The following is a 24,570-nucleotide window of genomic DNA, read 5'->3' as shown; positions in this document are numbered from 1 at the left end:
TTTAACGCCGCTTTTAACAGTATTCCAGTTATATCGCGGCATCGCAGCTTAATGTGGGAGGAAAGCCCGAAGTGATGCAGGTCTCAGACGTTTACCACTTGGGTGAAACCCACGGGCACGGGTATGGTGCTGACAAACCTAGAAACATAATCGGGGCGAACCAGGATTCAAACCCACAATCATAGGTTTCTTGTGTGCCCAAGGGACACAACTCTTATTTCTTTAATGTAAACCATTGCAACCATACATTCATAGGGATATCAATGAATTTATCTTAACATTCAACACAAAAGGAAATGAAGTATCTATAAAATGTATTTATTTCATATTACAATTTAAAACATGAATGACATGTCACACAACGTTGACATTATGAAACTTTCAAATGAAACCAAACATAATGGAGTCTTTAGTTGACGAAGAACATGTAACATTATAAGATGACTTGTCACATTTCTGTGATTTACTCCATATATTTCACCACAGTAAGATGGTAAAAATTCATCCATTGCGCCTCAGTATCTTCCATGTCGGTCACGTGACCGTGACCTCCTGCGCTCACGACTACGTGACCTCCTTTCCTTGCTACGGGACCTGCGTCGTTCCCTGTCCCTACTGTTACTGCGATTTCGACGTGTGGGTGGTGACCTTGACCTTGACCTAAAAGAAGAAAATAAAGTCATGTGACAAACAATATAAATATATGGAAAACAATTTGATGAAGAGAATAAGTTTTCTAAAGAAGAGGTAATTAAACTTGATGTTCTAGATTAACTTGGTCATGATTAACATGGTTTCACTGCATCCAACTCCATAAATGATTCCCATTTCAGACTGATATCTTACAGAAACTGGACACGACAAAACGAACATTTCATTATGATACAAGCACTAGTGGCAGAGTGGCAAGTCACATTTTCAGTTAAAATTGGACCGCTATTCTTTGGGACACCATTGTTGGAGATTATAAAGCTGAAATCTGGTGTGTTTATGAACACAGAGGTTTCATGGCCATAAAACTAGATAAATGGGCATGATCACAGTTGAGGCCGTAGCAGCACCCAAAGTCAAAATAAGCAAACAAATGTATAAGTAAATCAAGTTTAAAAATAATATGTACGTATAGGACAAAATGGTTGCTGTCTAAAATCAGATCAGAATATGGGAGTAGCTTTTAGAAACACCATAACTAGGATCGTCCTTACAGCTTTATAGGCCTTGTAGTTTCTATCAAAAATGTAAAGTTTATAATAGAGAGAAGAAAGGACAACATCTAGACAGATCTCTGTGGGGTGTTTATTTGTGTGAAAGAACATGCACTACTGGTTTAATATAACAAACTCTGTCACAAGGTAGTGACCCGAAGTATGTCGCACTGGGAACCCAGGTATCAAGGTCATCAGCACCACAACACAACAAACTTTTAAACATGTATTAATCGGTTTATGAAAATGCATTGAAGTCTAAAACAATATTCCTCCAACTCACCTCTTCTTCCTGCGTCGACCATACAACTCTCGTCTCAGTTCCCGGGAAATAGGTTTCAGATGCATGAAGTTGCAGAATCCTCCACGTGTACACTCACTGAAACAAAATGAGAGATACATCAGGTCATGGGTTGTCTGTAGGACTTAAGAATGTACAAACCTTACTAATCACCCTACAGTTCTTATGCTTTGTGAAAGGAAAATATTACTAACAAACAATGATATCTATATACTCTTCAACATTGACATCAAGACATTGTACCGCAAACCGATTCCCCACTCACCCCATCTCATACTGCCGACAACAGGCCTCTCGGAAGTCTGTCACAGGCGACAGCTCAGCATGGATGGGCCGCCCATTAAACCAGCGATTGTTGAGGTCATTGACAGCCTTGTCAGCATCTTCCTCATACCGGAACTAAAGAACATGATCAACACATAAGTAGAGAAAGCTAAAGTACTGCAAAAATATTAATTTTGCTTCTGGTTCAATAACACTATGGAAGCATATTAGTGCCACAGTCTAAAAAACCATGTAGATGTAAGTATCGAAGTATCATCTACGTATATGTTAGTATCAAAGTATCATCTACATAAATGTAAGTATCAAAGTAGATGATACTTTGATACTTACATCTACGTAGATGATACTTTGATACTTACATCTACGTAGATGATACTTTGATACTTACATCTACGTAGATGATACTTTGATACTTACATCTACATTGATGATACTTTGATGGTAAAATAAACAAAAGGTGAGGTGAGGTGAAATTGGGTTTAACGTCTCCTCCAAGATTATCGCACCTATATAGCGACATGCATGCAGGTGTGTGTGGCTGCTTGTACTAGTCCGGACAGATGCCGATTTATAGCGCTAGCTCACTGAGATACCATGCCGCAGTTTAACATGAATACCCCACTCAGACACAGTATACTGACTCCGAGCCGACCAGTCCTTGTTTTATGCCGGACCTTAGCCCCTTTATCCAGGACCTTCCGCTCTCCGGCAGACGCCCTACCATTAGACCACGGAGGCGGTCCAAAGTAAACAAAAGTCAGGTTAAACAGAACACGTCGGTGTTGCCACATGTAAGTGTTTGGTACCCTTGAGCAGCGTTGTATCCCGGTAGAGGATTAAGGCAATATCATGTCAGACTGTGTTTTTGGGGTCATTTGGGTTACTGGGCACCTCTCCTGTCCAGGAATCCCCATGGGAACAAAGACTCATTACAAAACTAACACTGATAAGAACATATGAACTTACAGGCAAGTAAATCTGCCCTGCAGTCCAAAGGCTAAGTATTCAATGATTCATACCTTGACATAGACATTGCCGACCAGATGATCTCCCAGATTGTCACACACATTCATCTCCTCGATTTCGCCATACTGAAATAAAGACACATTTAACTATGCTGGGACAGTGTATTAGCAATAAACAACATTCTGTACCACTAATGGTTCCTCGACACACTCTATCCTACTTACAGTAATAGATTCATAAAAGTTCACGGCCAAGTGATACAAGGTGATAAATGAAAATTCAAAATTAGGAAATTCATATCACGTCTCCCTCCCTTTAGCATGTTTAAGTGCCACTGTCCCTAACTAACTTGTAACAGTAAACAGGTAACACACCAGGTTCCTATTTAACATGCTCCTGTATTTCAAACATCCAGTCATACACATAACATTCTGCGCTAATTTCAACATTTCCTTAAAAAATTAGGCTTAAAGGAAAGCAATATATGCATGTGTAAATCTTAAAAGTGTCAGGTCTGATTCCAGTTCTCTTGTTTCATTGGTCCAGTCTGACATTAGCTATAGATTAACCCAAAGGTCTACTGAAATGATGTCAAGTAACAGGTTCAGGAAAGTCGACTCAAATGCATTTGGCACAGACAGTTGGTCAAATCTAATTTACAATAACAGTGCAGATCCTGATAAATCGAAGGTTAACAAGGCAAAAAGTTAATTATTTCCCCGACTTCGACTTCGACTTAAACATACCAGTAGTTCAAAGTTCAAAACATGAAAAAAGTAATATTTTCTCAGAAAATCACTTTTGGAATTCTAACTTTGCACTGAACCTCTCTTATTGGTACAGGAACTGAAACCCCAGTTTTCAAGTTATAGGTCTAACAAATGTTGAGGTAAAAAATATATTCTAAGTTCAAAACATGAAAAAACAACAACATTATTTTCAGAAAATACACATATCAGAATCAAACTTTGCACTACATCTCTCCTTTACATATTACAAGCGTCCATAACTTTGAAAAGAATCCTTGAAGGAGTTTCTTAGGTTGTACAAATGTTTAAGTCTAGTAAAATTTTTTGTATTTGTATACTTATCCTGCATTACTCCTCAATGCATTTACTGCTTACTTTTGACAGAAATGTATCTGTGATTGGTCCTTCTGAAGAGAGGAAAAGATTGTTCCATTCCAGAAGTAGGACCCGCAATCACCAGCTTCCACATCAGACCAGAAGTGGTGGTGTCACAGACCTTTCATATTACTGTTGGTCACATGTAACGTGTCTGAAGTTATCTTGGGAAGGCAGGTCTGTGACGGGTGGGCCCTTAGAAATAGTAATGCAGGATAAGTTTACAAATATAAAAAATATCTAGATTTTACTAGATTTTTAAACTTATCCTGCATTACTCCTTAATGCATCTGTATCTGATGGTATGGAGGCGCGGATACCTTCAGATGTGTAAAACTCTCACGACTTGCAGTCTGGTCAGCCGCACTGCGCAAATCTTTTGTGCAGATCGGAAACTGATCAACCAATCGTGTCCACGGAAAGGTAACAAGAGTATGTGTACATGCGGGTAAACAAAACAGTAAGAGACAATAGCGCGCACGAGGGTCTAAAAAATGGATTACCAAGCCATGACTGTGTAAAAGCAGGAAACTGTACAAGAGTAATGAAACTGTACAAGTCTGGTTAGGCTGGCTCTGGAAACGATTAATTGTTTTTATGGTGTTGCTGGTTGGTCACCTGCTTGGTCCAGCCCTGCAGAGATGCAGTGTTGGACAACAATTGATGATGTTTTCTGGGGTAGAACCTTTCAAGTTGAGGCGATACCCGGGTATGAGAGCTTGGGTTGATAATTGCCCAACTTCCATGCACAATGGTCAAGGTTGTGGGATACATGTTTCAGAGCCTCGCATGTTGTCTCGTCTCGAGCTTTAAGACCCTGATATGTGTGTCAGTAATCTGGCCATTGAACAGTATTGTGGCTGACCACAGCCAGCGCTTAAACAAGGAGTCCCAGTTGGACAGTGATTTCGGCTAAAGCCGCCTTGAGGTGATCAATCCTGTTTCAGTGAGGTCTTGGTCCATAGCCTGAGGTGATGAGGCTACTGCCAACAAGGGTTTTAGGGACCACCTGATTTCCGTTTCTATGAAGGAGAAATGGTTGTCAGGGATCTTGAGCCTGTCATCCTATGGAGATCCTCATTCAAATAGTGAGCGTGGTCTGTTACCCCAAAGACGTGTATAGGAAAATCATCCCTTCTAAAGTTTGGTTCCTCAAATGCTGGTGTGACGGTTAATTGAAAAAGTCTTCATCAAGCGCCTTGACCATATCCTTCAACATTGGGTCAGGTGGGATCGAAATATAGTGTCCCTTTTGTCGACAAGGGGAAGGAGCCATCCAGTCTGACATCTGGGCAAGTGTATTACACTCCACAGGGTTGTCGAAGGACCCGGCTAACGACATCTCAGAGGGGTAAATAAGGCACAAGGCGCTGGATTAGCTAGCTGGTAGATAGGCGCCGGCGCCTGAACAAAGAGAGGCGTGTGCGCTTGTTGTAAATAACTGCATCGACATCAGGTCAATGAAGGGCGTCGGTAACACCCAACCTGAAGTAGAAGGTTGAATAGTATTTACCGGGGAGGTAAGCACCCTGGACTCCTGTGAGTCCGACATCCTCTTGAGATTGAGAGAGATTGTTGAGCCAGGGGCTTAGCTGACAACTGCTGATACCTGGTAAAACTTACGGGAGAAAGTGGAGAAAAAAATTACACTTGATTCCGAAGTGCAAAGCTGAGTGCAACTTAAACACAAAGTAAGGATCCCTGGAATCCCCAGCGATTAGTGCAATGCCCAAGCATATACTTGTCAAAACTATTTTGCAGACAAGAAAGGTTTTTTCTTCAATATAATGAATTTATGTTATAATATACACAACGTAACACACCACAGTAATCGAAGGAACTATTTATATGTATGCAACTAGGGTAAAATAAGTATCCAATAAAGAGAACAAACAAAGTTTAAAGTTCACGATAATGGATTCATAACGTTTAAGACATGTATTATAATATAAATGTCAATAGAGAGCTAAAGGTATTTATACGCAATGCTAATACCTAGCTGAACATGAAATACAGAACAACAATTGCGACGGATTGTGACACACAGGAAGTGTGGAAGACCACAGGAAAGCAAAACAGGAAAAAACTGGGGACTAATTTAGCAGCAAATGTCATCTGTTTGGTGACCAACAGTGATATGAAAATTCTGTGACGTCATGAGTTCTGGTATGACGTGGAAGCTGGTGATTGGGGGTCCTACTTCTGGAATGGAACAACCTTTTCCTCTCTTCATTTCTGTCAAAAGTAAGCAGTGAAAGCATTAAGGAGTAATGCTGGATAAGTTAAAAAATTCGAAGTAAAAAAATGAAAAATAACATATTGCACTGCATCCTTCCTGTTGGTATAGAAAGTGTTCACCAAGTTTGAAAAGAATCTAGGCAGTAGTTTTCAAGTTCTAGGTTGCACATAAAAATGCCCGTGGAATAACAGAGGGAATTCCTTGGTATAACTATATATCCACGCCCTTTTAGGTCGGGCGTATAACAAAGTAGGAATATCTAGTGGCACATAACCCATAGGCAAGCTTAATCATTTTAGCAACAATCCGTGAATGAATATGTCCAGATTTCTTTTATGATATATAATTTCTAACATATATTTACAATACAAAAACACTGTTAACAATCTGTTCAATAATCTATCATATATTGTCATTCATAAACATGTTAAACTTAAAGTAATTTATGTTTTAAGCATAATTTCATACAATGAAGTAACTTAGAAACCAGATATAAATACAATGTTAGAGTGAACTGCCCCATTTATCATACAGTGGCATATTCTGCAACCAGGTTTGTCTACAGAAGCACACATGGGGAATCCTTCATCTAAATTATGGGGCAAAGTTAGTCAACAGATTATTGAGCAAGCAGATATTGCACCCATGCATGGAGCTTGAAACCATTTCCCGCTAGGTGACCTCAATTCTATAAATCAGGTTGTACTACCAAGTTCATCAAATTGGCTTACTGCATCGAGAACACTTACATCATATGACAGAACTATTCATTCACAAACATTAAGTCAGGTGTGTTCTTTGTTTGGATACTCCAATACATGTAACAAGGACATATTTAACAATACAGTGACACCAAAGACCTTTTCTTTTATAATACGCATCCTTCAGCCTTATAAACCAATCACCATATTACCATACATTGCATAGGTTCCTGACACCCTCATCTAAACCCAGATAGGAGGTTTTGTTTGTTGTTTAACACTGCACTCAGCAATATTCCAGCTGTATGACACCGGTCTGTAAATAATCGAGTCTGGACCAGACAATCCAGTGATTGATATCGTCATCCAGGATCAACGCCTTCAAGGTATGCAATTTGGATACAATAACATGCATCAGCCAAGTCAGCGAGCCTGACCACCCCATCCCGTTAGTCGCCTCTTACGGCCAGCATAGTTACAGCATAGATGGGTTGCTGAAGACCTGTTCTTACCCAGATGTTCACAGGTCAGATCGGAAGTAAATCAGTAACAAGCTCATCTTCCAAACCCAAGTTTAGAAATTGGCGACTTCTAAACCTGCTTTGAGATTTTACATTTCAATTTTAAGACTTTGGTTTTACAACTGACATGTTTTCAACTGGCCTTTTGATATATTGATTTTTGATTGGTTAAAAGTCACAATTTTTTTAGCAAGAAAATTCCATAACCCACTGAGCCACCAGGGCAGGTAATGAAAAGCTGTTAAATTTTACACATCATGACTCCAGTTGGTCCATGCTGCATGTTTTTTCTCTCGCACGCCTTGATCGAATTCCTTTTATACAGCGACATACTATTTTGTTTTGCTAAGGTATCTTGATGTTTTCTTATTTTTTCTGTTATTTCTTGCATTTAGATGGTTCATAAGTTGGATAAAACACTCCTCCTTGGTTTTGGTTGAAAATGTTAAAACCTGGAGCTCGGGAAAGCCAGAGGGCCGTACATGCAAGTCATCACATTCCTCCCACACCTCTGGCTGGAGGCTGGAATGCATTACCTCCACCTGCAACTCTTGGGTACTACCTCAACAACTTACACTTCATTTATCTGTGAAAGACTAAAAGTGAACGGCCCAAGCACATGTGATGAATGAAGTACACACTCATGCCATGTCTCACTATTCATGCTAAGATAGGCCAACATGGAGTCAACAGCATACCAGGGCCACCACCGCAGTCGACTTACTCACTGAATGCCACAACATAATATGCCCCTCCCACACAACTGAATGAAGTGTAATACAATCAAAATACAACTGACAATTCAGGACTCTACGTCAACTTCTGCATTTTTCATCTTTTTCATTACTGTTTGACTAAAATGAGATCTTAAGTGGGTCATGTGGCAAATAAGTGCTTCATGGTTTGAATCAAAGGTCAATGATGGCCAGTCTTTTTTTCATGTCATACTATAATATAAGAGATGGACCTGAAGCATGTGAAAGTCCTGTCATATCCTGTATATATGTGAACCAGCTGCCTCTACTGAGCTAGAAGCACCTCTCTTATACATGTGACAAAACCTTGGCAAAGCAAATATCTATGGTCACAATACCCCACAGTGCAATAACATATTGCACTATTGCACTCTCATAACATATTTGCCATAGTGTTAAGTGTGTTAAAGATCCTGTAAGTAGTAGTTAGTGCAATATGCCAGCCCTTTGCTGGCCAGCAAGATTGACATGCAGTGGCAGGGAGTCACAATGTTAATAATGTAAGTTGCTGAGGGTAGGGGACGAGCTGCAGCCTACCTTTTCCATTTCAACATAAACTTCTTCAAAAAACTCGTCATAGTGCTGCTGAATCTCAAACTCGTCCATTTGGACTAAAATAGAGCGGGAAAAACAAAAATGGTGGCCATTAATTCACATATGATGACAATGAAATTACTTAGCTATAATCATAACAATACCCTCCGCTGGCTACAAACAGAAACAAAGTGGGTGTTACTGGACGATGACATGGGGTGATGTGTGTGTGACTTGTAGATGACCCCACACAAGGAGGACAGGCTTTGTCCCTCCACAATTTCTTAGATAAGAATTGTGTTTATCCTATGTTTACCGCTTAAGAAAACATGACCTGGATCTCCTACATTGCCTGTCCTCCCATGTGTGGTCACAGACACACAAGACACTACACACAGTACATGAGGCCTGTACTTCTCATGTCAACGATGATGGTGAAAAAACTGTGGGTGGGTCTGGCAGCACTGAAATCAGATGACATATATGAATTACCTTGTCCTCTAATTCAGTAAATACCTCCTCAAAAAAATCGTCAAACTCCTGTTGTGCTTCCACTTCGTCGACAGTTACTGAAACAAAAATGTACATGAATGTCTGGTGTAGCATTGTGTACAAGACACCATGCTTCCATAATGTACCTGCATCAAGTCACTCAACACATACACAACATACATACAGTGACATCTTACACACTGACACAACATACATACAGTGACATCTTACACACTGACACAACATACATACAGTGACATCTTACACACTGACACAACATACACACAGTGACATCTCACACACTGACACAACATACACACAGTGACAACTTACACACTGACACAACATACACACAGTGACAACTTACACACTGACACAACATACATACAATGACAACTTACACACTGACACAACATACACACAGTGACAACTTACACACTGACACAACATACACACAGTGACAACTTACTCACTGACACAACAGACAGTGACAATTTACTCACTGACACAATATACACACAGCGACAACTTACACACTGACACAACATACACAGTGACAACATACAGTGACAACATACACATCTCACACACTGACAACTTACACACTGATACAACATATACACAGTGACAACATACAGTGACAACATACACACCTCACATAGTGATAACATACACACCTCACACACAGTGATAACATACACACCTCACTATCACAACATACACACAGTGACAACATACACACCTCACACACAGTAATAACATACACACCTCACACACAGTGACAACATACACACCTCACACAGTGATAACATACACACCTCACTATCACAACATACACACAGTGACAACATGCCATGTCACCATACACACCTCACATAGTGATAATATAGACACCTCACACAGGGATAACATACACACCTCACTATCACAACATACCATGTCACCATACACACATCACACACAGTGATAACATACACACCTCACACACAGTGATAACATTCACACCTCACACACAGTGATAACATACACACCTCACACACAGTGATAACATACACACCTCACACACAGTGATAACAGACACACCTCACTACCACAACATACGCACAGTGAAATTTACACACCTCACACACAGTGATAACATAGACACCTCACTATCACAACATACCATGTCACCATACACACAGTGATAACATACACACCTCACATACCGTGTCACCATACACACCTAACACACAGTGATAACATACACACCTCACACACAGTGATAACAGGCACACCTCACTACCACAACATACGCACAGTGAAATTTACACACCTCACACACAGTGATAACATACCCACCTCACATACAGTGATAACAGACACACCTCACATACAGTGATAACAGACACACCTCACTACCACAACATACGCACAGTGAAATTTACACACCTCACACAGTGATAACATACCGTGTCACCATACACACCTCACACACAGTGATTACATACACACTTCACACACAGTGATAACATACACACCTCACTACAACATGCCATGTCACCATACACACCTCACATAGTGATAACATACACACCTCACACACAGTGATAACAAACACACCTCACATAGTGATAACATACACACCTCTCATAGTGATAACTTACACATCTCACACAATATCAGAACATATACACAGTGACAACATACACACCTCCCAAACTAACACAACATACACACAATGACACAACATACACACCTCACACACTATCACAACATATACATAGTGACACAACATACACACAATGACTACATACACACCTCACACACTGACACAACATACACACAATGACAACATACACACCTCACACACTATCACAACATATACATAGTGACACAACATACACACAATGACAACATACACACAATGACTACATACACAGTGACAACACACTATCACAACATATACATAGTGACAATTTACACACCTCACACACGATCAGAACATTTTACACAGGAACAACACATACAATTACAACATACACACTAACAGAACATACACACCTCACACACTATCACAACATATACATAGTGACAAAGCATACACACCCTACAGTTACACAGAGTCGACACTGAGAAAGCATCCACAACTGTCAGTGAAAACACACTGACACAACATTCACACCTAACACAGACACAACACATGCAACAGTGACACAACACACACACTGACACATAACAGAATTAACACACAGCGACACAACATACACACAATGACACAACATATACAGTGACAATGTACACACCTGACACAACATTCACACCTCACACAGTGCCACCAAACACACACAGCATCCACACCTCACACACTGACACAACACAGTGACAACATACACAACACACACAATGACACAACATCACACACATCACACACTGACACATTACACGCACTCAATGAATATGCTTTTTCATTTCTCTGGGCTGGGTCCTAGTAAGAAATAATATTTACTGAATCAGGTTTCATTTGAAGAAGTGCTTGACTTATTACTGCACAATCACACAACATGTACACAGAGCTGAGTTACAATCATAAAATTACTACAGTATTCAATTGCAATTCTATCTGTGTCCTCAAAGCAGATGCCTTGTCTTAGAAGTGTATACTATGCATTATCAATCATGTCGACAACCACAGTTCATGTTGTATTTACAACACAGCCCAGTTTACACTAAATCACCATTTCATTATGTTATCATGTCACACAGTGGAGGGATCTCTTCACAAGTGTGTGTGTCTCTGTAATGGAGATGCAGGAGAAAACAGAACTGTTCATGAAAATTACCATGATTACAAGGTTCAGCAATAGCAACATGCAACCTTAGGATCACAGGAAGCATTCATCAATTTTCAAGGTTGGAACCGATGAAGTACTTATTTCAAAATGATTACCTGCAAGCAGTTGTTACAAACAGCAACTGTTTTTTACAGAGTAGAGACGACATGGACAAGGCTACAACACTTATACATATCACACACAACACCAATAGTGACAATAGCAACATGCAAAGTGACAATAGTTACAAAAACAAAACAAAATTCAAGAAAAACACTGGCACTGAAACAAAATGTGAATACTGTTAATAACAGACTGGCTGTAGCAGAATAATGTAATATAATTATCATTTAACAGTACAATTGTCTTGTCAAAAGTAACCAGAAGCAGCCCCTTCACCACCATTTCCTGAAGGCCCCAGAAACCAATACATATCAACAACACACATTACCATGCATTTCCAGACTGATGCCATTACCCTTGGTTTGGGGAAACACTACAACTGCAACTAGTCTAATATAAAGAGTAACCTAACTACATCTCCAGTCTAGTGACATTACTTGTGGAACAAAGAAGACCTGACAACACAAAAACAAAGAAGAAAAACTTCATAACGACTAACAATTGCTGTGACCTTCATGTCAGAGCACGATGAGGCCACTCAAAACTTTACTTCAATGCCCTTTCCTTAGGATGATAATTACTAAATTTCTTCTGACTACAACAAACATGTCTTGACTGAACATGAATATAATACATTTGTGTGTAGTGACTGAGAGATGGAATTTTCACTGTCATTGATAAGGATGTCAAGAAAATTCAGGGCCTTATGAACTAAAAATAATGTCCCTAGGTTGAATTGAAAGTAACAATGAGGTGAGGTGAAATGAGGTGAAATGGGGTTTAACGTCGCGTCCAAGATTATTGCACTTATATAGCGACATGCATGCCGATTTATAGTGTTAGCACACTGAGATACCATGCCACAATTAAACATGAATACCCCACTTGGACAAAGTATACTGACTCCGAGCCGACCTATCCTTGTTTTAGCCTCTTAATGCCGAGCGGCAGACAACATGTACCGTCTTTAAACGTCTTTTGGTATGACATGGCCAAGGATCGAACCCCACAAGGATCGGACACTCTACAACTAGACCACAGAGGCGGTTGAAAGTAACAATGAAACTTTAAAATCATTACAATACCCAGTAGGTCACTGTACCTACTTCTGCTTTAAGATTTCATCACTTACCATCAGCAATCCCCCCATGTAACACAATTACTGTGCAACATGAAAACATCACTTTAACACTTCTGATGGGAAAAACATTTAGTGAAAAAATGCAAACATGTTTTAAGAATGGCCTTCAGATAGTACCTTATACCTGGTTTACTTGTGATGACATGTACCAAGTTTCATTGACCTACACTAACACCACAATCAAATGTTTGAGTTATCATTAAAGGGCAAGTTCACACGGAAATGAACCTATTTTTCTTGTACTTTTTCCACATTAAAAGTGTTAACCTAGTAGTGTCATAGACGAAAATATAAAAATATCCCAATTAATTAACATATTTTTTGTATTAAACCGATTTATATTTTTCACATTTACCAAGTGTTCTATTTCCAGAACAAAAAACACCATGGCTGATGCCCCTTGCAAAATGACGTCATTGGTGCCAATTGATAAACATTATGACGTCATCATGCTTTGTTAGAGCCGCTTCACGTGGTGTAGGTACAGGTGTGTGATTCTAGCGTCTCAGATGCCAGCCAGCATAGTGTTATGCTGAGTCACCACTGCGCCGGAGTGTGTCATAGGCCATGTTGTTTTACCGCAAACCGGTACTTGATATCTTTTGCGTTGAGAATAGACAGGGACCCAGTTGAATTGGCACCAATTACGTCATAATCTAAGGGGGATAACTCAGGCCTGTTTAGCTCGAAAAACTAGGGCTCATAACGACATAGCATTTTCACACTATTGTGAGCTTCCTACTTTCACTGTGAAAAAAATGAGTTTATATTTTCAAACACAGATACTAACTAATTCTAAAATTGCGTTTTGTTTAGAAAAAGAAAGAAAGTGATTTTTGCATGTACACTTCCCCTTTAAACTATTGAGCTATTCAGACTTATGTGTAAAATGACTTCCTAGGGCTACAAACATGATCCAGGAGATGTACACATGATAGGAAGATGTACCGAGATGAACATGCCCTGTGCTATTTCAAAAACACACTGTGGTGGGGGCAGTCAAATTACGATAAAACCTTCAAGCCCTCCCATTTACATGTCCTGATTGGGCTGGTGGATTATCTAAGAAGCATCTGTAATGTACATCTATAATCAGTGATACAACCAAGAAATTTTACATGAAATGAAATGGACTTCTTAGGCCAGAGAACTCTTTGGTAAAACAACATTTTGAAGATAATAGCTGCAGGTCTCCTTCCAAATGTAATAAGAAAGATACAAAATTACAATACTCAAGATATGATCTAACATACAAGTAAAGATGAAAAGGTGCAGAACGTTAACTTATACAATATACCAACAATTCTAAATGGCATGGTATGCTGTGGTCAGGGCGTCACAGGTTGTCCTGAACAAGGAAAGAACAATATAACATGTCACATTCAGAAAGAAAACCATCATCATAAATCACATTACCAACTGACATACTGTCTTCATTCATGCCTACATCATGATGACAACCAATTGTATCTACTGAGGGTGTGCAGTATTACCAGTATATTGGTAATTAAGGTTCATTCTTTCCACTATACATATCACAATATCACTTTTTAATGCTTGGTATATCAGATGATTTCATATAAAGTTTATGTGTTTAATGCTATACACTTGCCTAATACCCAGAGTGTGCATCGGTGCGTATTTATTGAATGAGTAAACATTATATGTTGTACCAGCATCTTGCCTTGTTCCATTTATCAACTTCAATTCATACACTGCTGTTTTTATTTAAATTGTTTCTGAATTCAAAATTTAGATACAATATATCATGATACATATCGCAATATGGCCTTGTGCATGGTAACATATTGTGATACACTTTAAAGGTCCAGTACCCATCCCTAACATCTGCAGTCTGGGAAGAGGCAGTGTAAAGACATCAAGGAAGCAGTCAGACAGATATACAGAGTTAACTGAAGAGGCAACAATTCCAAGTAGAAAAGGAAAGAATGTAACTGCACATTACCATTCAATAAAAAGATGTCTACATAAAAATAAACATAGGATAAAAATCAACTTGAAAACACAAAAATGGCGCCAAGACACTGTAGCCTGAACACCTCTAGTTCCAGGCTAATCCAGAGCCTGGTTGGAAACAGTGGAAATGGCTAACATCCCAGTGTGGTGTAAATTGTTTATGAAGGGATCCTTCTCTGAGGAGAATCAGTAATCATCTCACAGGTCAGGTTGGGGGATCAGTTCATGTCAGAGTTCAGCCAGTACATAACACAGGCTTAATTGAAATTATGTCAAAGTCCAATTTTTTAATGATGCAATTACACAGTTATTAAATGTTATTGCTTTATTTCAGAATGGACATATTTTGGCCTCAAGGGACTGGGTGCTCAAAGGGCCAGTGCCTTAACCTTGGTACAATAATCATCACAACATAAGAACTTGCTTACAAAAGAAGACATGAAGCAAGTGAGCCGCCACCATCAAGACAGACTATGCACAACACAGAGTAGGGGAAACAGGTGGTAGGTACTCACTGTGAGAGCCATCGGCTGTGAGAGCTGCATTCTGGGGGTTCAGGTACAGATTTTGCAGGAGGACCGTCTACATACAGAGATGAGAGCAATGTATATAATACAAGTGTATATTTACAGACGTACTAAAGATAATGTATGATTACTGGCATAAAGATGTACTATCACTGAGGACAATGTATAACTACTGGCATAAAGATGTACTGTCACTAAGGACAATGTATAACTACTGGCATAAAGATGTACTATCACTGAGGACAATGTATAACTACTGGCATAAAGATGTACTATCACTAAGGACAATGTATAATTACTGGCATAAAGATGCACTGTCACTAAGGACAATGTATAATTACTGGCATAAAGATGTACTATCACTGAGGACAATGTATGATTACTGGCATAAAGATGTACTGTCACTGAGGACAATGTATAACTACTGGCATAAAGATGTACTATCACTGAGGACAATGTATGATTACTGGCATAAAGATGTACTGTCACTAAGGACAATGTATAATTACTGTTGTGTCATCGTGTGAAGTGATGTGTGGATGTTGTGTCAGTGTGTGATGTGTGGATGTTGTGTCAGTGTGTGAGGTGATGTGTGGATGTTGTGTCAGTGTGTGAGGTGATGTGTGGATGTTGTGTCAGTGTGTGAGGTGATGTGTGGATGTTGTATCAGTGTGTGAGGTGAGGTGTGGATGTTGTATCAGTGTGTGTGGTGATGTGTGGATGTTGTGTCAGAGTGTGATGTGTGGATGTTGTGTCAGTGTGTGATGTGTGGATGTTGTGTCAGTGTGTGAGGTGATGTGTGGATGTTGTGTCAGTGTGTGATGTGATGTGTGGATGTTGTATCAGTGTGTGAGGTGAGGTGTGGATGTTGTATCAGTGTGTGAGGTGATGTGTGGATGTTGTGTCAGTGTGTGAGGTGATGTGTGGATGTTGTGTCAGTGTGTGAGGTGATGTGTGGATGTTGTGTCAGTGTGTGAGGTGATGTGTGGATGTTGTGTCAGTGTGTGATGTGATGTGTGGATGTTGTATCAGTGTGTGAGGTGAGGTGTGGATGTTGTATCAGTGTGTGAGGTGATGTGTGGATGTTGTGTCAGAGTGTGATGTGTGGATGTTGTGTCAGTGTGTGAGGTGATGTGTGGATGTTGTGTCAGAGTGTGATGTGTGGATGTTGTATCAGTGTGTGAGGTGAGGTGTGGATGTTGTATCAGTGTGATGTGTGGATGTTGTATCAGTGTGATGTGTGGATGTTGTATCAGTGTGGATGTTGTATCAGTGTGTGATGTGTGGATGTTGTGTCAGTGTGTGATGTGTGGATGTTGTGTCAGTGTGTGAGGTGATGTGTGGATGTTGTATCAGTGTGTGAGGTGAGGTGTGGATGTTGTATCAGTGTGTGAGGTGATGTGTGGATGTTGTGTCAGTGTGTGAGGTGATGTGTGGATGTTGTGTCAGTGTGTGAGGTGATGTGTGGATGTTGTGTCAGTGTGTGAGGTGATGTGTGGATGTTGTGTCAGTGTGTGATGTGATGTGTGGATGTTGTATCAGTGTGTGAGGTGAGGTGTGGATGTTGTATCAGTGTGTGAGGTGATGTGTGGATGTTGTGTCAGAGTGTGATGTGTGGATGTTGTGTCAGTGTGTGAGGTGATGTGTGGATGTTGTGTCAGAGTGTGATGTGTGGATGTTGTATCAGTGTGTGAGGTGAGGTGTGGATGTTGTATCAGTGTGATGTGTGGATGTTGTATCAGTGTGATGTGTGGATGTTGTATCAGTGTGGATGTTGTATCAGTGTGTGATGTGTGGATGTTGTGTCAGTGTGTGATGTGTGGATGTTGTGTCAGTGTGTGAGGTGATGTGTGGATGTTGTGTCAGTGTGTGAGGTGATGTGTGGATGTTGTGTCAGTGTGTGATGTGATGTGTGGATGGTGTATCAGTGTGTGAGGTGAGGTGTGGATGTTGTATCAGTGTGTGAGGTGATGTGTGGATGTTGTGTCAGAGTGTGATGTGTGGATGTTGTGTCAGTGTGTGAGGTGATGTGTGGATGTTGTGTCGGTGTGTGAGGTGATGTGTGGATGTTGTGTCAGAGTGTGATGTGTGGATGTTGTATCAGTGTGTGAGGTGAGGTGTGGATGTTGTATCAGTGTGATGTGTGGATGTTGTATCAGTGTGTGAGGTGAGGTGTGGATGTTGTGTCAGTGTGTGAGGTGATGTGTGGATGTTGTATCAGTGTGTGAGGTGAGGTGTGGATGTTGTATCAGTGTGGATGTTGTATCAGTGTGTGATGTGTGGATGTTGTATCAGTGTGTGATGTGTGGATGTTGTATCAGTGTGTGATGTGTGGATGTTGTGTCAGTGTGTGATGTGTGGATGTTGTATCAGTGTGGATGTTGTATCAGTGTGTGATGTGTGGATGTTGTATCAGTGTGGATGTTGTATCAGTGTGTGATGTGTGGATGTTGTATCAGTGTGTGAGGTGATGTGTGGATGTTGTGTCAGTGTGTGATGTGATGTGTGGATGTTGTATCAGTGTGTGATGTGATGTGTGGATGTTGTGTCAGTGTGTGATGTGATGTGTGGATGTTGAGTCAGTGTGTGATGTGTGGATGTTGTATCAGTGTGTGATGTGTGGATGTTGTATCAGTGTGTGAGGTGATGTGTGGATGTTGTGTCAGTGTGTGATGTGATGTGTGGATGTTGTATCAGTGTGTGAGGTGATGTGTGGATGTTGTATCAGTGTGTGATGTGTGGATGTTGTATCAGTGTGTGAGGTGTGGATGTTGTATCAGTGTGTGATGTGTGGATGTTGTATCAGTGTGTGAGGTGTTGATGCAGCATATCTTGCACCTTCATTTACATATTTTATTTTTCAAATGTTCTCTAGTTTGTAAGTCACCTTACCTGGCTAAATGTTGGTTTGTTATGCAGTCTGGAGCATCTCTCACCATGGCGACAAGCTCCAATTTTAAAGTAAAAAGAACAGTTGACTCTGTAAAGGAAATAAACATAAATGTTACATTGTTATATGTATGTTGATACATGGATTGTGATTCTTATATCATAGGCAACCCACCAGGCTCATAGAAATGGTTCAACTTGCAGGAGCTGATCACTGTAATCATGTGACAAGAAACATAACATTTTCAAAGCATTTTGGGCCTTTGGGCCTTTGGGCAAGATGCTGTAAATATTAAAGTTAACGCAAGCATGAATTAAATGCGAAAAATGTGTGTGGTCTTTGCTCGCATTAACTAAACTTCGCATTTATATCAAGTCATTTTTGGCTAGGGGTCATATTTATTTGGAGACACATTAATTTTACGATTTTTAGTTTCTGTTTTGTACCTTGATGCATATACTCATATAAAAAATGGATGGTTAACATGATACATTCAGATATTCTCTGAACACTGGCAACCTAATACACTGAATGAGCGTTTCAGCAGGGGGGTGAACTGTCGTTTTATGTGTCTGTACAACATATTTTGTTTCAACCAAATTAACTACATCTCAAGTCCCAGTGTTTTGGCATGATGTATCGAACACAAGAAATAGTTATATTCATACTGTTAGAATCTACACATTCTTCCTCTGTACATAAAATGTTTACCTGCCTCCAAAATACCATTAAAAGTGTCATTTAATGTCAGCATCTGACATTTGGTTATGTTTGACGATGAGCTGGAGTAAACTTCGGAAATGTTAAGATCACACTTTTTTTCCATATAATTATGGGCTGGGGAAAAAGATAAGCTGGGTACATTAAATGTGTCAACAAAAAGACATTTTCTATTGTACTGTGGCAAACTGAAAGTGATAATGACTACAGTGTAAACTTGTACGCACAGCCTTACTCACCAACTACATACCTGCATACTACAAACATCCATGACATGTTTCTGAACAAGGTGAAGGTGATGCTGGATGACATGTTTTTGTATCCACCATCACAATTTCAGGTGACAACCTAAACTTAACCTATCAGTGATCCCTCTTGTAGAGGTACGATGTATTACCACTATACCACAATATAAATTACCATTAACAGGCCTCAAAGTTACTACTAAAATAGCCAAATGACTACCTTGAAAAATATCTTGTGGCGACTAACTTCTATTGCTACACATATGTAGACATAAAAATAAACATTTGTGCTACAAATTGTACTCGCAAATTCCTCCAACAATCAATACATAAATACAAAAATATTAATGTAATTAGTACTTTATTTTAGTTGATAGTTTATTGGATAAGCAAAGATATACCTATGTAATCTAGTAATATAAATTGCATCATTGTTTGAGTCACAAATAACATACTCAAGTACAGTTTCCACTAATATACAATTCCAAAAGTAGTGCTATGACTTGTACATGAAATAGTTATTTGATAAAAGATAATTACAATTGCTTTTGGCTTCCTACAATATTGGCTTGACTTCTTGATTTTACCACTGGCTACCTGGAAAAAAATCCTTGTTTGGTTACTTGGTTAAAATTAAACTTTGAGGCCTGAATAAATATGTATCACAAGATGCTTGGAAAATACTGGTATATTAGTTTTTCAAAATCATGCATATTTCATCTTGTTGGCAAAGGTTATATAACTATAAGTGAACAGTTGAACAGAAATTATGAAATTCAGAAATTTGCAAGTGATTTCAGTGATCGAAAAAGTATAATCGTGGCCAGCTTTCTTTATAATGTGTGTCTATTGTGGCCATATAGCAAATTCCAACAACATGGTTGACAACTACATTGCAAATATGGGTAATATTTGACAACTTACAGATGAAAGAACGCATGCAATACATGGTGGTATGTAGGGCTGCAACGAATACACTGTGAGACGAATATGATTCGTATCACGAATATAGGGTAACGAATATGAATAGCAATTCACAAATACAATAACAAGTCAGCAGTTGATGTATTATTTGTTGTAATCAGTGAAACAATAACAACATAAATTATTTGACATGGTTTGTTAATTATTAATATATTAAACATTTATATACTGCACTTATCCAGGAACTAGTATCTGCACAAATGCGACAATGACCAGTGACCACAATACTGTCAAATTAAACATGTTAAATATTATGAGAGTGTTGTCTTGTGAAGACATCTATGCATATAATATGTTCTTATGGAAATTTTTAGGTACAGGGTATGTAAATGCCCATGACTGCATATTCATAAATATTAGATTCTAGTGGCCACAAATAACGAGTTCAATTCATGAATGGATACGGTTTGATTCACCGAATACGCGAGTGAATAACAGCCCTAGTGGTATGTATCGCATTTATTAAGAACATAAACGCACAGTGCACATGATTTATTTGTGGTATTGTTATTGTTTGGGGAAACTAAACTAGGCCAACTAGACTACTAAAGTACTGTTGGAAATGCTAGAAAAATGCTTTTCTGGCTTCATTTAAAAAATATGAATCATAGCGCTATGAAAACAAGAGTTTGCCACTAACGTGGCTATATCCCCAGCCCCTGTTGCAGAATTTATGACATAATTAAATCTAAACAAACCCTTACCTTTTTTAACCGAGGTGGAACTTGTCATGGAAATTGTAGAAAAAAAAAGAGAGTTGGAACCTAACTCCATCTTGTTGCCATGGAAACGTAAAAAACAAAAATTTCTAAAATTTCTAAATAGCAAAAGGCACCAGTTCAGCATGTACCTGACAAACCTGCAAAGTTTCATGAAAAAAAATTGAACGGTTTCTGAGTGATGCTCTGGAAACAAAACGTGACGGACGGACGGACGGACGGAGCCCGTTTCTACATCCCCCGCCAGCTTTGTTGGGCGGGGGATAATAACAGATATCAAAAGATTGCAAATCTACCTCATCTAGTCTGCTCTAACTGACACTGTGATTAGCCTAAAAAGGTACTTTTATGGGTAAAATGATGATAAACGTAGAAAAAATGTGTGTTGTCATGCACCTATGAAACAGCTGAGGTAATTACCTGACACCTGTTCCGAGGTAATGACCTTACACAGTCCCATGCATTCTAACAGGTGCAATGACATCTGAATTTGGGCTGGCCTCAATATATTGCTGTTCTTGTACATGTTTTGGATATGTGATGACGGGGTTAACAATTAGAATATGTCCTGCATTATATTTGCTTGGGAAAATGGTGAAACAGTTAAGAGCTATGAAACAGGAGGGGTATTGGATGGTTGCAGTTTTTGAATCAAGAAGTATTTGTTGTACTCCAGAAGATGACATCTCTGAATCTGTACTATCACCCAAAGGTATGATAACTGGTACAAGGTTGATATCTACTCCGCCATGTTAGCGGTACTACCGTTCTATGTCCAGAACATGACCACCCCTATATCAAACACGTATATGCACTTTCAGTTCTGTCATTTCTTGCAATCTGTCATTTCTTCCCCAAAATACAATTTTGAAACCTATTTGATCTATATTTCTGAAAATGCATAACCTGTATATATCACGAAATCCATAGTACATAGTGTTATGGATAAGCATGTGTAGATTGAATTTGGTAAATATTGTTTTTTGTCAGTTTGCAGACTACAAATTGATATTAGCATTTCTTAGTAATTTTGATGAATAAAACAAGAGGCCCAAAGAGGGTGTTTCACTCAGCTGGATATTTATGTAATCATTACAAAAAGATTATTTGCATTGTACATGTATATAATACTTCGTAATTTTGACTCTGTAAGCATTTAAAATGGGTGGATGGCAAATCTGACAGCATGAACGTGTAGATACAAATGTAACAAAGATCTGAACCGTTTCCATGTTATGATCCAGGATAAATCATATTAAAGGTATTATTCTCTTCAAACATAGACAAATGTATACAATGTACCTGTTTATTATAGGGTGGGGATAATATCGGTTTGCATGTTATGGTCAAGATTCTAACTCCTTTGGGAGTGCTGTACAGATGAACAGAAGGGCCAGTTCTGGTAGCATATGTGCATTCCTCTCATTATACTCTCAATTGTACATATGGTTATGTAGTGGGAATCTTAACTGTGTTCAAGTTATAAACTCTTTTCAGCCCCGCCCCTTAGTCCCCGGGGGTGGGGGTGGGGGTAGGGTTCAGCCCCTCCATTTCTCCAATTTGAATCCCCACCACTGGAGATTGCTTCCAATCAAATATGGTTGATAGCTATCTCTTAGTTCCAGAGTAAAAGTCATTTGAAGCAATATAGCCAAATTACCCCTATTTGGCCCTGCCCTCAGCCCCACCATTTGTACAATTTTGAATCCCCACCACCTAGGCATGCTTCCAGTCAAATGTCGTTAATTTCCTATTAGTGGTTCAGAAGAAGAACTCGTTTGAATAAATTATTGACGTACGGACAATGGACGCCACGGTATGGCATAAGCTTATCTTGGTCCTTCGGACCCGGTGAGCTAAACATTAAGTGCGATACCCAAGATACAAAAAAATGTAATTTGTATAACTGAAGCGGTGCGCATGATCACATGGCACATGCTGTAAAGATAATGGCGATAACTGGTACAGTAAGTCGACGGGAAAGTTCTATTTCCACTGTTTTGATTCCCGACCGTAGCTTCATGACAGAAATCAACTAATCTAAATCTTATCCCACGGACAAAAATAAGCGCATTTGCTTATAGTTTCACAAAAATTAAAGTTGGTACCGTCAACTTTGTACATGGAATATGTCAGAAATAACATGAAAAAAAAGGCGATATATTTGGATAACTGGTCGGTGACCATCCCATTATTGTTATTACAACCCAGTCACATGTGCCAATTTCTAGCCTTTTTTAAACTCAGGGTTAGAAATTGGCACTAGTCCTATAGTCCTTGCCAAACTACCCAATAGTAAAGGTATCCTAAGGACTAGTAGAAATTTGCCATTTTTAAAGGTTTTGCTATTTGTTATCATTATAAGGACTAGTGGACTGAAACTGTTAGTTTCTACCGCTGAAACCTCCCTCATTTGGCTAAATAAGTCAGAACTTGCTGTTTCCGTTCGAATTTTTCGCTAGTAAATTTGTCGTTAGGACTCATTGTGATGGAAAGACTTTAAACCACAGGTAGGTAGATCGGTAGTTACTCAATATTACAAAAGCAACAGTCTGTGAAACATTCTATGTTGTTTTAACAGGCAAAAAGCATTTTTCTAGTACTTCTGACAGTACTTTACTGTATTAGTCTACTACTCCAACGGTAGCAAGAACAACAAACTGATAGGATGCTAATTGTTTTATCGATAGCCTGTTACCCTTGAAATTGTGGGTTGCGTTTTAGACCGTGAGCCTGCTATCCAGCAAAATTATGGGGTGGGCTAGTGATGGATGATGGGCTACAGTGGTAAGACTTCCGCCAGTATTGCCCCTCAATATATATATACATATATAGTTGGAAGAAAAACGCTATACGTAAATATATATAACTTTTGGAGTGGGGATACGGGCGGAAGTCTTTCCTATATTTCTAGTGTGACATAATGAGATTCATTTGGTCTTTCTAGCTCACTTGTTTCTGGACGAGCATTGCCTTCAGCTCTCCTACAGTCACGCGTTGCCGAAATATACACGTGGAGGAGTCTGCTTTCACGTGAATCCCAAAACGGCAGGGTAAAGAATGTAAATATTCATCAAACTAAAAACAAAAACAAAAGGACCCTTACTTATCTTTCTCTGTTCCAAAAATTGACGCCAAATACTCAGCCATGTTGAACCTCAGCCAGTATTACTCCTTACAGTGCTCTTAGCCTCGTTTGGCCTTTGTCCAATCCTACAGAAAGGTTTCGCTTCTATACAAAAGTAGAGGGGAGAGTTTTGGAATCGTCCAATGGACGTTTATTATTTTTATTTATATCTATAATAAAA

At 39.2% G+C, this 24,570-nt stretch overlaps 1 protein-coding gene and 1 long non-coding RNA gene across 4 annotated transcripts; both read right to left on the bottom strand.

Annotated features, from left to right (window-relative positions):
* Positions 1-302: 302 nt before the first annotated feature.
* On the bottom strand, positions 303-24,523 carry LOC124124925 (splicing factor U2AF 35 kDa subunit-like). 2 transcript variants are annotated; one of them, XM_046488217.2, is made up of 8 exons: positions 24,369-24,523; positions 18,597-18,684; positions 15,693-15,759; positions 9,124-9,200; positions 2,811-2,882; positions 1,772-1,905; positions 1,489-1,584; positions 303-660 (listed from the first exon to the last, which is right to left on the bottom strand). In XM_046488217.2, the coding sequence occupies exons 1-8, from the start codon at positions 24,410-24,412 to the stop codon at positions 516-518; spliced, it is 723 nt and encodes a 240-aa protein (XP_046344173.1). In that variant the 5' UTR covers positions 24,413-24,523; the 3' UTR covers positions 303-515. The 2 variants fall into 2 exon arrangements, with proteins under 2 accessions (XP_046344173.1, XP_046344174.1); XM_046488218.2 differs by lacking the exon at positions 9,124-9,200 and adding an exon at positions 8,635-8,708 and having other exon boundaries at positions 24,369-24,522.
* On the bottom strand, positions 9,895-10,892 carry LOC125381529. 2 transcript variants are annotated; one of them, XR_007221851.1, is made up of 3 exons: positions 10,700-10,892; positions 10,465-10,643; positions 9,895-10,270 (listed from the first exon to the last, which is right to left on the bottom strand). It is a non-coding gene; the product is annotated as an uncharacterized LOC125381529 (long non-coding RNA). The 2 variants fall into 2 exon arrangements; XR_007221850.1 differs by having other exon boundaries at positions 9,895-10,374; positions 10,491-10,643.
* Positions 24,524-24,570: the final 47 nt, after the last annotated feature.

This window comes from Haliotis rufescens, unplaced genomic scaffold, assembly GCF_023055435.1.
Source record: "Haliotis rufescens isolate VD_foot unplaced genomic scaffold, xgHalRufe1.0.p SCAF_18, whole genome shotgun sequence".
NCBI classification, from domain to species: domain Eukaryota; kingdom Metazoa; phylum Mollusca; class Gastropoda; order Lepetellida; family Haliotidae; genus Haliotis; species Haliotis rufescens.
Note: the sequence above shows the minus strand (reverse complement) of the source record. Positions and strands in the feature narration are given on the sequence as shown.